The sequence below is a fragment of the Antechinus flavipes genome, chromosome 1 (genome assembly GCF_016432865.1).
Source record: "Antechinus flavipes isolate AdamAnt ecotype Samford, QLD, Australia chromosome 1, AdamAnt_v2, whole genome shotgun sequence".
Classification (NCBI taxonomy): Eukaryota; Metazoa; Chordata; class Mammalia; order Dasyuromorphia; family Dasyuridae; genus Antechinus; species Antechinus flavipes.
Genome location: NC_067398.1, coordinates 38,687,731 through 38,705,400, shown reverse-complemented (window position 1 = coordinate 38,705,400; position 17,670 = coordinate 38,687,731). Strand labels below are relative to the sequence as shown.

The window sequence follows — 17,670 nt, the reverse complement described above, 5'->3', positions numbered from 1 at the left end:
ATTTTAGGGGAGAGCGAATTGTATCAGAAAGCAACATAATAAATTATTGATACAATTCCAGAGTTATAATTATTCATTTTTGCATATTCTGTTTTCTCCTCCTAGACTGAAAACTCCAAAATTATATTTCATTTACATTTTGTATAGTACAACACCTAGAACAGCACTTTATATATATATTAAGTGCTTGATAAATGATTGTTGAACTGAATTGAATGATAGAATAATCATATTACCAATGTGTAGCTTATTCTTCACAAAATAAATTAAAGAGATAATACTTTTTCTTAAAATTTAGTTGCTCTTACTAAATTATTTTTTGGCCACTGCATCTAAAATCACACAATTTATCTTAATTAATTATGTAGCTTGATGATTTTATCTTTAAAGCTTACTGTGAAGTTAATGTTTAGTTTGGACAAGTTTCAAATACTTGAATATTTATCTGCCAAGAAATGATACCCATTAACACTGATGAAAGTTGAAATCATTTACTCTGGTATCCTTGACTGAATTTCTACTAAATCATTTATCTATTGTCACAGGAATCCCCCTTCTTGGAACACAAGCAATAGTATTTTCCTCAGACTTCTTAGATCCCTCTAGTCTTATCCATCAATGACTTACTTATTTGAATCATAACCTATTATTAACTAATGAAAGGGTCACATATATCTGCTGTCTAATGAATGTTTTTTGTATTTGAAAAGATAACTCACTGCAGTGTTATATCATTTCATAAACATGGTAAGACAAGTGCCTTCTTCTAATGTGTTAAGATGATGAACTTGTCTCTGCACTTATTAATTTTTTTCTAATGACTACTCTTTGTTTCATTAGTATGGAATACTAGTTTTTTTTTTTTTTTTTCAAAAACACAACCAAACTATTTTATCACATAGCTAGCTAGGATTACACTACACTGGGAAATCCATTTATGGAGAATTTGGGAAGGACACAGGCAGAAGCATCATGTGAAATGAAGAATTATGGAAGGTTATGATTTGTACTATTGGGGGAAATAGCTATATTCATGAGAACACATGTGATACCTACAAAAGAGAGGTGAAATTATTTTTTGAGCCAGAAGGCTCAGGATCTAATGCTGCCTTTCTAATTTCTCTCTCTAAGCCTCAGTTTTCCTCTAACCAGAGGGTACTGGAGTTGAAATTTTCTATGTTTCTATCTTATTCTAAATCTATGGTTCTGTAAACTTATAAATAATTTAAACTAAAAGCAGTAAGATACTTACAATATATCCTTTTTGGAGGATTGGGTAAGGCTAAAGATAATCAAGAACCTTATTAAAAAAAACTATAATTGTTAGAATTCTGGACTTGAAATCAGGAAGAACAGTATCCATATCTTGTCTCTAACAGAGATAGACTGTCTGATGCTGGATAATCAATTAAATTTCAGTTCACTATTCAACTATATATATATATATATAACTATGTATTCAACTATATTCAATATATAACTAAGTTCTTTTTGGATGGAGCCATGGATTTTGTTAAAGAAGAGCTCTGTATTACATAAAGTAACAGATCCCACATATATTGGTATAATTGACATTTTTTTTTAAAAATTGTCTTTCTCTATACTCACTTTATATCCCAATACATCAGACTCGTTTTCCATGGTTTTAACATGTTCCCAATTCAAACATAATTTTGAGTTTTTCAGTTTCCAGGCTATGTTAGATGGTGCTTGGCTTGGAGCTTCAAAAATATACAAGCACAAGAAACAAATTAATATTAAACTGTTTATAATTGTTGAATGACCCATCAACATGAAAAGGCAAATAAGTCATGGCTGGTTAATATTAGAAGGAGTTAAATGGTTGCAATGCCATTATAAATACCATATTAATTCTAATCAGTGTGAGGTAATTCATTCAAATTCTACTCATTTGGGAGTGTATTTTGGAGAAGACATTGAATGAATAATGGCTTTATGCTTGTTCAAAATTAATTTGTTAATAATTGCTGTTGAATTTGTTTACCTTACTGCATGTAACTGGTTTGAAGGCATCATTAAACATTTTTTTCCAATTGACCATTAATCTATGGAAACCAAAAAAGTGACAGTCTCAATACACTCATTGCCATTTTGCCAACAATACAGCCAAAATTCCTTTTCAGATATCACCCCCTTACCTTACCATTGCCATTTTTACTATTTCCATCTAAAATATAAACCACAAAATATATGCTGTTTTCTAAAGGGTGAAGTTTATCTCTGAAGCACACATGCACACATATTATACACACATAGATTTAACAAGAAATTTTTTCTGATGGCATATAATGTCTTTGAGAAAAGGAATGCCACATTTTTTGAAGAATTAAAACTAAAAATTAACAAAAGGAGAAGGGGATGGCACATATTGGAATGAGCAGAAGGAAATAAAATGAATAAATAAGATGCAGGAGTGTCACAAGTTATATCATTGTAAACACATCACTGTGGAAAAAAGTAGATGGGCAAGAGTGTAAGAAACATATGATAGATAATCTATTTATAATCTTAGGACACATACTATGTCAAGAAAATCTAAGAATAGCCCATGGATGCTGAGCAAACTTCCTAGAAGGAATTTATGGAAACATATAAATAGGAATTCCATAGAATAAGCATAGATAAGTTACAAGTTACAATTTTCTTCAATGGAGAAAATACATACATTAATAAAAAGCAAAGGGCATATATATATATGTATATATATATATACTCAACATTGGAATGTAATGTTGTCCACAAGTTCCTTCTAAATTGTCATTCTTTGTGATTATTTTAGGTAGCAGTAAATAAAAGGGTTGGATCAGGAGTCAGTAAGATATGAGTTAAATTCTGACCTTGGACACTTTCTTTTTTTTTTTACATTTTACTTTTAGTACACATGTCATTATGAATCATATTGAGAGGAGAAAATCAGAATAGGGAAAACCATAGGAGAAGAAAACAAACCATGTAAAAGAAGTGGACATGACATGCATTGATTTACATTCAATCTCCATAGTTGTTTTTTTTTTTTTTTTTTTGTTTTGTTTTGTTTTTTTTGATGCAGATAGCATTTTCTGTCTAAAGTTTATTGGGATTGCCTGAGATCACTGTACCACTGAGATGAACCATGTCTTGCATACTTGATTATCACACATTTTGGCTGTTACTGTGCACAATGTATTTTTGATTCTGATTACTTCACTTAGCATCAGTTCATGTAAATCTTTCCAGGTCTTTCTAAAATCAGCTTATTCATCATTTTTCAAAGAACAATATTCCATTACCTTCATATGCCACAGATTATTTAGCCATTCTCTAATTTATGGGCAAATACCTATTTTATAATTCTTTGCCAATACAAAAAGAACTGCTATAAATATTTTTGCATGTGTCCTTTCCCCCTCTTCTTGGGATATAGACTCAGTAATGGCACTGTTGGATCAAAGGATATGCAGTTGGATAGCCCTTTGGGTATATCTCCAAATTGTTCTCCAGAATGGTTGGATCCTTTCACAGCTCCACCAAAATGCATTAGTTCACCAGTTTTCCCACAACCCTTCTAATATTTATCATATTTTCTTGTCATCTTAGTCAATTTGACCTCAGATACTTTCTAACCACACGACTCGGACAAGTCACGTAAACTATATTTCTGTCAGTTTCCTCATTGGAAAATGAAGATAATAATAAAATCTACTTCCAAGGTTTATTGTGAGAATAAAATAATTTTGAAGTACTCAGCACAGTATCTGAAACATAATAAGTGCTATATGAATATTTGTGTTTCAAATTTTCTCCTCCTTCTCCCACCCACTTCCTTAGATAGCAAGCAATTCAATATAACAACAAATATTTGACATGTGTAATTCTTCTATATATTTTCCACAAATATCATACTGCATAAGAAAAATCAGATCAAAAAGGGAAAAAATGAGAAAAAAAAACAAAATTCAAGAAAAAACAACAAAAAGAGGGAAAACACTATGTTGTGATCCACTCTCAGTTCCCACAGTCCTCTCTCAAGGTGTAAATGATTTTCTTCATCACAAGAACATGAGAACTGGCATCAATCATTTCATTGTTGATGAGAGCCATGTCCATCACAATTGAACATCATATAATCTTGCTGTTGCCATGTATAATGTTCTCCCGGTTCTGCTTATTTCACTCAGCATCAGTTTATGTACGTCTCTCCAAGCCTCTCTGAAATCATCCTACTGATCATTTTTTACACAACAATAATATTACATAACATTGATAGACCATAACTTATTCAGCCATTCTCCAACTGATGGGCATCTACTCAATTTTCAATTTCTTGCCACTATTAAAAAAGGGGCTATGAAAATTTTTTCACATGTGGCTGCCTTTCCCTTCTTTATGATCTTTTTAGGATACAAGCTCAATAGAAACGCTGCTAGGTCAAAGGATATGCACAGTTTGATAGCTCTTTGGGTATAGTTCCAAGTTGCTCTCCCTCTTCAAGTAAATGATGGAAGGGAAAAAATGTTGAACAAAGCTGATATGAAAGGTTCTGGCAATACTCATCAAGTCCTGATTTCCAGCTAGAGACTTAAGACATGCTTCTATGACAAATATCTAGGGCTCTATTGAGTTGAGGTTGAGAACCCCAAGAAATTAGATTTCTCTTTTTCCCCTTCCTTACAACTCTATCTGTTCCTCCTCACCAATGAGGAGAAAGACATCTTTATATGTACCTGTTTTCTCCTCCAATAGAATATACATTCCTTGAAGCTAAAGACTATTTTTAATTTTTTCCTTCTAACACCAGCCATTAGCAGAGTGTTTGGAGTATTATGTTGTATACAAATGCTCATTTTGCTGATTGAGTTAGTGTTAATAAACAAAATTAACAACTACCTATACATTGTTGCCATCAACAAAAATGTCTTCATTTGGTCATATCAGACTTACTTTTTTGAACATAATGTATCTAATAACAATTCAAGAAAAATAAGAATTTGCACTCAATAAGGACTCAATAAATTTAGGAATTGTCTTTCTTTCTAGAACTACAATGGTGACAGTAATAATTATGAATCCATTTTCCCTCAACTGAGTTGAAGGTGCCTTTTTCAATTTTTTTAACTGTTGAAATGATACAGGAATTCCAGGAGAGCTGTTTTAATCCCAGGGATGCAGTTTTGATGGTTTCCTTTGTTTCTGTGTTCTTTAAAACTAAGCCCACACATTAGCAGCTTCACATGCGATCAATACTGAGCAAATATAAATCTACTCTTTTCCTGTCACTGGCAATGATGGATTCTGAAGGTTTCATTTATTGCTGTCTATCCTGTATTTGTTTTATAAAGAAAAAGTGCTCTTTCCAACAACATGAGCTGGTTGATGGAACATCAAGTGGGAACCAGGAAAGCAGCTTCTCCTTCATACTCTGTCAGGGATTCTGCAGTCTTGATTAAATATCCTTATCTTCCTGTCATTGCTTCTTCATCTTTCCTGAGATAAACATTTTGCTTCATAACTATCCCCATAGAAATTTCATGAGGATAAATTCATTAAAAATAAAAATCTAAGATACTGAGGAAGAACCAATTTTCTTTCACCCTCCTCTTTTTATGTGAAAAACATTTTTGTGTAATGAAAAGACTATGGTGTAATTAAAAAAGATTGAGGTTTCAGTCAGTACTGTTACATGCCCACCGTGTTACATGGGGAAGGTTACCCAATCCTTAAGACCATCAATTTCCTATCTATATTAGAAAATTATATTTTTTAATCTCCTGAATTAACAGTAAAGAATGCTTTTGCCATATGTTTTCCTGAATGATACCTTTCTATCTGACTTGTAGCTGAAACCTCTTAGGGCTGTTTTTTCCCATTATAATAAAAATTTCTTGAAAGTAAGACCCACATTGATTTTTGATATCTACTTCTAATAGATAAGTATTTAATAAGTGATTTTTAGAATGTAATAAGTGATTTTTAAATTTATTAAAATTATTCAATTATGTACATATCTATTTACATATAAATGGAGTTGATAATGTTTACAACACTCACTTTAATTTTTTTGACAATTTCCTGTAATATTATATGTAAATATATTGAATTACAAAAAATAGTTGAAAGTCAACATAGTTTAATAGATAGCCAGCATTAAGATGATGTAGATCTGGGTTCAAATTAGGCTTCAGATATACACTAGTTATCGAACCATAATTAAATAAACTTCTAAATTTGCCCAGACCACTTTCTAAGATCATCGTTTACATACAAATTGCACATATTTGTTAGTGGAGGGACTTACCTTACCAGGAATCTCACATATTGATAAAAATCACAGAAATGACAATTTTTATTATTTTTATTTGGTGATTACAAGGAAAGATGACAACATATACAATATATGATATACATACATTTGATACAAAATATGAATTATGAAAACTAATTTTTATTTACTTCTCCAATTTGGCAGTGTTATCACTTGTACTGCCATTATTCTCTTTTGATCACAGTTTAAAATGTAAGATTAGTTCATTTGATAGAATTAACCAAAAATAGCTAGCAATGGACTTTATGGAAGCAAGATTCTGGAAAGCAAATGCTCTGAAACCTCTTTTAGAATATAAGTGAATATAAGTTAGCTGAGGGCAGGGACCATAGTCATTTTTGTCTTGGTATCTTTTGCTCTTAAGCAGATGGTACTTAACAATGAATTAAATTAGTGAGTATAAATACAAACAACATGAATCATTATAGTGGATTACCTTTTATTCTTTGTACCATATTTTAGATAATTTCCCATTAACCGGATGACACAATGACATGACAACAGCCTTTCAGCACACTAATGGTTTCTTTGTGATCAATTTTTCTGTAGATGGCATTTATATTTGACTGTACTTCACACTGTGAACTCAATTCAAAAACAACTTCTTATGTTGCACTTCTAAGGAACAGCATGAGGTTGACATTTGGGCAAGAGATAGGAAAAAAAATGGCACAAGATGAAATAAAAGCTTAATGTTTCCTTTATGTCTGAATAAGGATTGATTGCATATTTACAAGAAGAAAGAATCCTACATAGAGTGCTTGTCAGCCAAAGTCAGGATCCCAATACAATCACATTTCCAAACAGTTTTTTTTTTTTTTTCTCTACCAGGGTATGCCTATGTCTCTCTAAATTACCAGCCTTTTTCTAGGGCTGGCTTAAAAAGAAATCATGTTTGTAAAGGTGAAGGAGAAAGACTTTGAAGTTATACATAGGGATTGTCATGTATTTTCATTATCTCTGTATTCAGTTTGTAAGCAATGTGACACTATCCTGGCATTGCAGTCAGAGACTTTCAGTTTAAATCCTTTCTCATGCATACTATCTTCATGTCTTTGGGCCAGAACAATGTGATCAGCCCTCAGTTTCTTAACTTGTAAAATAATGCTATTATTTCCTGGGGTTCATTCCAGATGTGGAACTATGATTCTAAAAATTACAAAAATATGACATTTTTAAAAGAATTGGTGACATGCCATTGAAGAGAGGAATAGCATAATATCTATTATCAGATGGCTTAAAATAACAAACTTCCTTTGTTTGGGACTAAACTAGTTCATTTACATTTTAATCCTTAAGCATTGTGATGGAGTGGAAGATTTTGAAGTAGGAATCAAATTGTCTCCAATGGATTATAAAATTATCCTATATCATCATTTACCAAATGTAAATGTAAGTACATGTAAATGTACTTCTGTAAGACTCAATTTCCTTACTCTTAAATGGAACTATTACAACCTATCTTGCAGCTATGATAGACTTTCTGACCAGGAATCAGGATAGACCTGGATAGTCTTAGACATTTACAAGCTGTGTGACCTGAGGCACATCACTTAATCTGTTTATCTCAGTTTTCTTAACTGTAAAATATATTTGTGCTATCAATAAATATAAAAATAGCACCACCCTCTCAGAATTGTTATGAGGATCAAATGAGTTAATATATCTGACACATAGTTTGCTTGTATGTGTGTATGTATGTGTATATATGCATATATGTAGATCTGTACATATGTGTATATGTGTATATGTACGTGTAACTGCCTCTTTATTTTTGTCTCTCTCTATATGCTCGTTATTATTTATACACATATGTAGTATTTATGTTTATTTATTTATATAGTAAATATGTAGTAATGTGTAGTAAATGTTCAGTAAAATATGTAGTAAAAAAATACTACATATTTATGTAGTAAAATGTTACATAGCAGTATATGAAATTTGCTTGACTTTATTTGAGCCTTATCACAACTCTACAAGGTAGTTACCACACAAATCATTTTACATCCCTCCCCCATTCCATCTTAAAGACAAAAGGTTCAAAGACATTAAATGACTTGTCAATCTATCATCACACTGACATTACACATTAAAGATGAAACTAAATACCCTTCTTTTCTCCATATTGCATTCATGACAAATCATAGTGTCATGCAAACTCCTGGGAAATTGTTAGACACTATAGAAATATTAAATATAGTTCTTATTTTAATAGTTGCATTCCACAGATATTAATTAGCATCTAGCAAGGATGTGACACTGCGCTGAGAAACAGGAGTGGAAAGAAGGAAAATAACATAAGTGAATATAAAGAAAAGTGGAAGCATTTTTATGAGAGAAAGGGGAGGGGGAAATAAAAAATAAATCAGAAAAGAGGACATAATAAGCACAACCAAATAAGAAGAACAGTAAATAGTAAAGAATGCACAACAGGATCTAATAAAGATTTTGGAGGAATGACTCAAAAAGTATATTTTATGCATTGGAACAATTTACCACAATATGAATTTTATATATGATTATTTGCAAGTTGTCCCCCTCATGTTATTTGTCTGTGAGTTCCTCAAGAATAGAAACTCTTGGCAGAAGCTAGGCATTGACCCACATCTAACACCATATACCCAGATATTGTTGAAATGGGCCCAACATTTTGGTCCAAATTTTCCCCTCCTCCCCACCCCCATCCCTAGCTGGCAGGTAGTATAATATTATGTTAAATATGTTGAAATATACATTAAATCCAATATATGTATGTATATTTATACAGTTATCTTGCTGCACAAGAAAAATCAGATCAAGAATAAAGAAAAAGAAAAACTGAGAAAGAAAACAAAATGCAAGCAAATTACAATAGAGTGAGAATACTATCTTGTGTTCCATATTTTGTTCTCGCAGTTCTCTCTCTGTATGTAGATGATTCTGTTCATCATTGTCAAAGTGCAACTGGTTTGAATCCTCTCATTGTTGAAGAGAGTCACATCTATCTGAACTGATCATTCTATAGTGTTGTAGCTATGTATAATCATCTCCTGGTTCTGTTCATTTTGCTCAGCATCAGTTCTTGTAGGTCTCTCCAAGCCTCTCTGAAATCATCCTCCTGGTCATTTCTTACGGAAGAATAGTATTCCATAGCATTCATATACCATAATTTATTAAGCCATTCTCCAATTGGTGGGCATCCACTCAGTTTCTAGTTTCTTGCCACTAAAAACAGGGATGCCACGAACATTTTGGCACATATGGGTCCCTTTCCCACCTTTAAGATCTATTTGGGATATAATCTAAATAAAAACACTGCTGTGTCAAAGAGTATGCACAGTTTGATAACTTTTTGAGTGTAGTTCCAAACTGCTCTCCAGAATCATTGGATCCTTTCACAATTCCAACAACAATGTATATGTCCCAGTTTACCCACTTCCCCTCCAACATTTGTCATTATATTTTCCTGTCATCTTAGCCAATCTAGCAGATGTGTAATAGTATCTCAGAGCTGTCTTAATTTGCATTTCTCTAATCAATAGTGATTTGGAACACATTTTCATGTGACTACAAATGGTTTTAATTTCTTCATCTGAAAATTGTCTATTCATATTATTTGACCATTTATCAATTGGAGAAAGTCTTGAACCATCATAAATTTGAGTCAATTCTCTATATATTTTAGAAATGAGGCCTTTATCAGATACTATAGAGGTAAAACTCTTTTCCCAGTTTATTGCTTCTCTTTCAGTCTTGTCTGCATTACTTTTGTTTGTACAAAAACTTTTTAACTTTATATAATCAAAATAAAGTATATTGTGATCTCTAGTTCTTCTTTGGTCACAAATTCCTTCCTCCTCCACAGGTCTGAGAGGTAAACTATCCTATATTTTTCTAATTTATTTATAATCTCATTCTTTATACCTAGATTATGAACCCATTTTGATCTTATCTTGGTATACGGTGTTAAGTATGGGTCAATGCCTAGTTTCTACCAAACTAGTTTTCAATTTTACTAGCAATTTTTGTCAAATAGTGAATTCTTATCCCAAAAGCTGGGCCTTTAGGTTTGTCAAATACTAGATTGCTATCATGATTGACTGCTTTGTTCTGTGAACCTAAACTGTTCCACTGATCAACTTCTCTATTTCCTAGCCAGTACCAAATGATTTTGATGACCACTGCTAATTTTATATGTGGTACAGCTAGGACATCTTCACTTGCTTTTCACTTCATTAATTACTTTGAAATTCTTGACATTTTGTTCTTCCAGATGAATTTTGTTGTTATTTTTTTCTAATTCAGTAAAATAATTTTTAGGGACTTTAATTGGAATAACATTAAATAAATAGGTTAGTTTAGGGCAGTGGTTCTCAAACTCTTTTTCTCATTATCTTTACTGTATTAATAACTATTGAGAATATATCTAAAGAGTTATTGTTTATATGGGTTACACAATAGATATTTATCATAAATAGAAAAAAAACTAATTTTGAATTTGTAGACCCTCTGAAAGGATTTCAGAGACCCTCCAGGATTCATTGCACCACACTTTGAGAACAACTGTGGAATATTGCCATCTTGATTATATTTCCTTGATCTATCCAAGAACACTTGATATTTTTCCATTTGTTTAGATCTGACTTGATTTGTATGGAAAGTGTTTTGTAGTTTTGTTCTTATAGTTCCTGAATTTCCTTTGACGGGTAGATTCCCAAATATTTTATACTATCAACAATTATTTTAAATGGATTTTCTCTTTGTATCTCTTACTGTTGCATTTTGTTGGTGATATGTAAAACTTTTGATGATTTATGTGGATGTATTTTGTATCCTGCAACTTTGTTACAGTTCTGGATTATTTCTAGTACTTTTTTTACTTGATTCTCTAGGAATCTCTAAGTATACCATCATATCATCTGCAAAGAGTGATAATTTGCATTATCATTAGCTACTCTAATTCTGTTAATCTCTTTTTCTTCTCTTATTGCCAAAGCTAGCATTTCTAATACAATATTTAATAGTAATGTTGATAGTGGGCAGCCTTGTTACACCCCTGATCTTATTGAGAATGGGTAAAATAAATGGTTGCAGTTTATACCCATTACATATGATGCTTGCTGATAGTTTCATGTAGATGCTACTATTTTAAGGAAAAGTCAATTTATTCCTATATTCTTTAATGTTTTCATTAGGAATGGGTATTAGATTTTATCAAATGTTTTTTCTGCTTTATTGAGATATTATATGATTTTTGTTAATTTGGTTATTGATATAGTCAATTATGCTAATAATTTTCCTAATACTGAACTAGCCCTGCATTCCTGGTATAAATCATACTTGGTCATGGTGTATTATTCTGGGCATGACTTTCTGTAATCCCATTACTAATACTTTGTTTAAGATTTTGGCAACCATATTCATTTGGGAGATTGATTTGTAATGTTCTTTCTCATTTTTGACTCATCTTTGTTTTGCTGTCATCACTATATCTGTATCATAAAAGAAATAAGGTAGGAATCCTTCATTCACTATTTTTTCAAAGAGTTTATATAGTATTGGAGTTACTTGTTCTTTAAATGTTTGATAGAATTTACATGTAAATCCATCTGGTCCTGGGGATTTTTTTTTTTTAATGGATTTGATTAATAGCTTGTTCCATTTCTTTTTCTAATATGGGACTATTTAAGTAATTTATTTCCTTTTTTGTTAATCTAGGCAATCTATATTTTTGTATGTATTCCTCTGTTTCACATAGGTTGCCAAATTTATCGGCATAAAGTTGGACAAAGTAACTCTTGATGATTGCTCTAATTTCCTCTTTGTTGGTGGATAGTTCTCTCCTTTCATTTTTGAGATTAACAATTTGATTTTCCTCTTTCCTGTTTCTCATCAAATTAACTAAAGATTTATCTATTTTGTTGGCTTTTTCATAAAACTAACTCTTAGTTTTACTTATTAATTCAATAGTTTTCTTTTTACTTTCAATTTTATTGATCTCTCCTTTCATTTTTAGACTTTCAAGCTTTGTATTTGATTGTGGGGTAATTTGTTGTTTTTCTTGCTTTTTAGTTGAAAGTCCATATCTTTGACCTTCTCTTTCTCTGTTTTATGCAAATAAGCATCTAGAGATATAAAATTTCCCCTTATTACTACTTTGGCTGCATCCCACACATTTTGGTATTTATTTTGGTATTTTGTCTCATTGTCATTCTCTTGGATGAAATTTTTGATTGTGTCTGATTTGCTATTTCACTCATTCATTCTTTGAGATGAGATTACTTAGTTACCAATTACTTTTTGATCTATTTTTCTCAGGCATTTTATTGAATACAACTTTTATTGCATCATGATCTGAAAAAAAAATTCATTTACTACTTTTGTTATTCTGCACTTGCTTTTTAAAAAAAATTAGCTCTAGGTTTTTCATCAAAAATAAATGGAATTCACCAGTTTCATTGAATGTCCATCTTCTTCTGAAAAAAAAATGCTCAGTTTAGCAGGGTAATTTATTTTTAGTTGTATTCCAAGTTCCTTTGCCTTTTGGAATAATAGATTCCAGGCACCTTCATCCTTTAAAGTGGAAGTTGCTAAGTCCTGAGTAATCATTATTTGTTTCCTTGGTAATTTAATTGTTTCTTTCTGGCTGCTTATAATATTTTTTCCTTGGTCCAGTAATATTTAGCCATGATAATCTTTGGAGTTTTAATTTTTGGGTCTCTTTCAGGAGGCATTCCAAATATTCTTTCAATGGTCATTTAACCTTCTAAGACATCTAGGCAGTTTCTATTACATCCAGGTAGTTCTCTTTGATGATTTCCTGAAAAATAGTGTCTAGGCTCTTTTTTTTTTTTTTTTTTGTCAAGGATTTCTGGGAGTGTAATAATCCTTAAATTGTAAGTCCTAGATCTTTTTACCAGGTCAGTTGTTTTCCCAATTATATATTTTATATGTTTTTGTATTTTTTTCTTTTTTTGGGGGGGGGTTTGCTTGACTGATTCTTTGTTGCTCAATTGAGTTATTCACTTCCATTTGTTCAGTTCTTAATTTTAGTGAATTACTTTCTTATCTTATTTTTTAAACTTCTTTTTGTATTTGTCCAATTGAATTTTAAAATGAGTTGTTTTGTTCTGTGGAGTTTTTTTTCTGTTTCACAAATTCCATTTTTTAAGGAGTTATTTTCTTTTTATGTTTCACAAATTCTGTTTTTTTTTTTTTTTCTGGGAGTTATTTTCTTTTTCCATTTTCTCAAATCTATCTTTTAATGAGCTATATGCCTTTTTCAAACAACCCTGCAAAGTTTTAATTCCCTTTCCTAATTTTTTCTTCTAGCTCTCTTTTAATTTCCTTTTAAATTTCTTCTAGGAGAGCCTTGTGTGATAGGGACCAGATTTTATCACCTTTTGGGGCTTCATCTGGAGACAATCTGCCTTTACGTCTCCTCTGGGTTTGATATCGGTTCTTCTTTTTCACCATAGAAGCTGTCTATCATCAGACTTCTCTTTACTTTTTTACTCATTTTTTTTTTAAATTAAGATCCACTTTTATGACTGGGGAGGTTTTCCAAACTTCCTCTACAAGCAGCAGCTTCCTCTATAAGCAGCCATGGAGGGCTGTGTTTGGTCAGTGCTGATTCACTCCAGGTGCTGGGTGAGTATGGCCAGGTCCTGTGAGATTCTGGCATTCCAGGATTCACTATTTACTTTTTCTGTTTGAATTAGATGTTTTATAAATTCTCTCCTGATCTATTGGCTTGCAGCCAGGGCAGAGTGGCCAACACTGCTACTGTAGATTCCTTCCCATGGATTCTCTGCCATGTGGAACCCACACTACCCATGGGGTCTGTACCACTAATGGAGTCCACACCACCTCAAGACTCTGTGTACTCTGTGTTTCCATTTGTGCTCAGCTATTTTGGCTTGGCTGCCTTCCTACTGTTTCTGATTGTAACAAAACTTTTCTGGTGATCCTTAAAATTATCTTCTGCTGGTAATTTGTTGCACTCCAAAAATCTGTGAGTTCTGCCAGTCCAGAGCTAATTCAGAAGATAGATTTTCTAATTAGTCTGAGGGGTGTAGGAGAAGGTCAGAAAAAAACATGTGTTGTTTCCACCATCTTGGATCCACCCCTGGAAGTCTAGAGTCCTTTTATAAAGGTAGAGTGGAACAACTATATGATTTCATCATTGTAGGGATGTCTTTCACTAATGCTATAATCTTAAAGGGTTGTTTAAAGGTAGTGAGAAATAAAATGACTTAAGATCTCATAGTTATATTTATGACTTTAACCCAAGTTTTCTGAGCCCTGAGATTTATATCACACACTGAAATATCATGGTGTTAAGAACAGAATCAATTAGGCCACAGGAAAGGAAAAACAGGTGGGTACAAGAACTTTGGGAGAGGGCAGAGAAGCATTTATACCTTAGAGGATACACAGTTGCTTTATGGAAAAAGTAGTACTTGTTAAAGGTCAATAAAAAAGATAAGATGAATTGTAACTGGCAGATAAAAGGGAAAAAGTAAAACAAAACAAAACAATGTGGTTTGGGCCAATGCTTTGGAGTAACAGAACAAGATTGGGGAAAGAAGTTCCTACTTGTTTAACTGTTCTGCATATACTATATCTTTGAGATAAATTTGGAGGGATGAAATATTCCTCCCCCCACTAGGATTTATCTAACCAATTAAATTATTAATACCATCTAAGGCAACTTTGTACCATAGTGTGTGTGTGTGTGTGTGTGTGTGTGTGTGTGTGTGCATTTATGATATTTTATTGTTAGTTTTTTTTTTTTTTTACTTTTTTGAGGGCAAGTACTTTGTGAATTTTCTTTATTGAATGTGTTATGATAAATTTAATATTAAATATTCATGCAACTCATTAGATTATGTACATTTAAATTAACAAAATGATAATCTAATTATGTGGAGAATCCAGGTTTTTTGCTATCTTTGACTATCCAAAGATAATCCAGATACCAGCTCTGAAAAAGAATACCTATATTAGATATGGATAGCATATGGAGTCCAATGGTTTCTTGAGATTTTGGGAAATTACAATATCATAAAAAATGAATATAGGAACTAAAGGAAAAGAAACTGATTTTTAATCTTGATCTCATAATTTAATAATTATATATCTTTAGGGTAAGTCAATTTCTCTGGGTCATAGTCTTCTTAACTATAAACAGAGATGGTGATTAGATATCCAAAACCCTTAAGCTCTAACTCCCAGATTCCTTTCCTGGAATTTTGAACTTATCAGTGCATTAAATGGTATACCATAATAGTGAAAGAAAGAGAGACTGCTGAATTTGGACTCAGGATACCTGGGCTGGAATCCCAGCTGTTACATTTTCTATGGTATAAACAAGCTGTTTCTTCTTTCTAAACCTCAATTTTAAAATGAGAGAATTTATATAACTGTGCTCTGAGATTCCTACAGCTTAAAACTATGATCTTTAAAAACACTACTTGATTCAAAAAGGAGCATGATTAAATTGGTAAATATCCTTATAGTGAAAAAAAAATAGCCAAAATTCATATAAAGGTGAAATTTCTTCAAGATAACAAAATCCATCAAAAATAGTTATGATGTATACATTGTCATTTCCATTCCATAGAAGAAAATCTGAATGGCAGATTTGGTTTGAATAGTAATCATGTAAAAGAAATAGGAGACCAATACCTATCCATTCAATATTACTCACTTATATGAGATTTTGAGTTCCAATTTTTGCTCTTTCCTCTCAATTCTCCTTAAGATAGCAAGCAATCTGATACAAGTTATTCACTTACAATAATATTACTTATATTTCCACATTAGCAATATGATAGAAGAATCAAAATGTGAAAGACTCAAGAAAGAAAAAAAAGCATTCAGACTTCATAGTTCTTTCTCTAAAAGCAGATGGCATTTTTCATCAAGAATCCTTTGGAATTGTCTTGCTTCATTGTATTGCTGAAAAGAATTAAGTCTCACATAGTTGATCACCACACAATGTTGCCATTATTGAATACACCATTCTCTTGGCTCTATTTATTTCACTCAGCATCAGTCCATTTAAGTTCAGATTTTTCTGAAATCTGACTGCTCATTATTTCTTATATAACAATAGTATTCCATTACATTCATTATACCTCAACTTTTCAGCCATTTTCTAATGTATAGACATCCTTCATTTTCTAATTCTTTATCAACATAAAAAAGAGTTGCTATAAATATTTTTGTATTTGTGGGTTCTTTTTCCTTTCTAATGATATCTTTAGGATATAGACTTAGTGGTAGTATTATAGTTTTATAGTCATTTGATCCATGTTCCAAATAGCTGAACAAAATGTTTGCATCAGTTTAGAACTAACAACAATTGCTTCAATTTTCCCACATCTTCTCCAATTTTTTTTCATTTTCCTTTATATCATCTTAGCCAAGCTGATAGGCAAAATTGTTTAAATTTGTATTTCTCTAATTCATACTGAGAACATTTTTCATATTAATAAAAATATTTAATTTCTTTATCTGAAAACTACCTGTTCATATTCTTTGATCATTTATAAATTGGGGAATGACTTGAATTCTTATAAACTTTACTCAGTACTCTATATATTTGAGAAATAGGGCCTTTATCTAAAACTGGTTGCAAAAATTATTCCCCTGCTTTCTCTTTCAATAAGTGGATTTTAATATTGTTACTTACTCAAGCTTTGTAATGTTAAGGAAGAGACATGTAGGATCTAAGAATCATAGATTTAGAGTTTTATCAGAATTTAAAGATTATTTGTTTCAACTTTCCAATATTATCCTTTTTAGATTAAAAATCTCTGGATCAATAAATTGACTGGTTCATGACTATAAAGCTAGTAAGTGGCAGAGCCATATTGGAACACAAGTATTCTCAACTCCAGATTTAGCCCTTTAACCCTTATGCTATTTTGCTTTTCAAGACAACTGGCCTGTCTGATTAAATTTTCTTAGGGAAAAAAAAAATCGTCACTTTCTAGTTCAGAGGGTTGTTGGAAAGTTCAAAGGAAATATAATACTTGAGAGAAAACAGGAACTGGACCTAAATTTTCTAAATATATGGAACTCATAGGTAAGGGAATATTCCTTACCACTCCTTGCAATGAATATTTTCTCTGAAAATCAGTATCTTAGAATATAAGTGAATTACAATCAATAAACAGTAAGGGTCAGACATAGTATATGAACCCCATATTTTGATTATGAGAACAACTTCTTATAGGCTATACTAGGCTACATGTTTTTAAGTTCATTGAAATGATATTAAGATCAGTTATTACAGTGATCTCTACTGGCTCATCTAGTCATTGATGGAATCAAAGAATTGACCATACTTCCATTGATAA

The 17,670-nt window shown here is 31.7% G+C and overlaps 1 protein-coding gene across 1 annotated transcript in view; it reads right to left on the bottom strand.

The window, feature by feature from the left end:
* LOC127551343 (contactin-6-like) overlaps window positions 1-17,670 on the bottom strand; it is a 201,439-nt gene that overhangs the window by 11,768 nt on the left and 172,001 nt on the right. The window contains exon 12 of the mRNA XM_051981019.1: window positions 1,609-1,721. Coding sequence (XP_051836979.1) covers window positions 1,609-1,721 — 113 coding nt within the window. The remainder of the gene's footprint in view (window positions 1-1,608; window positions 1,722-17,670) is intronic.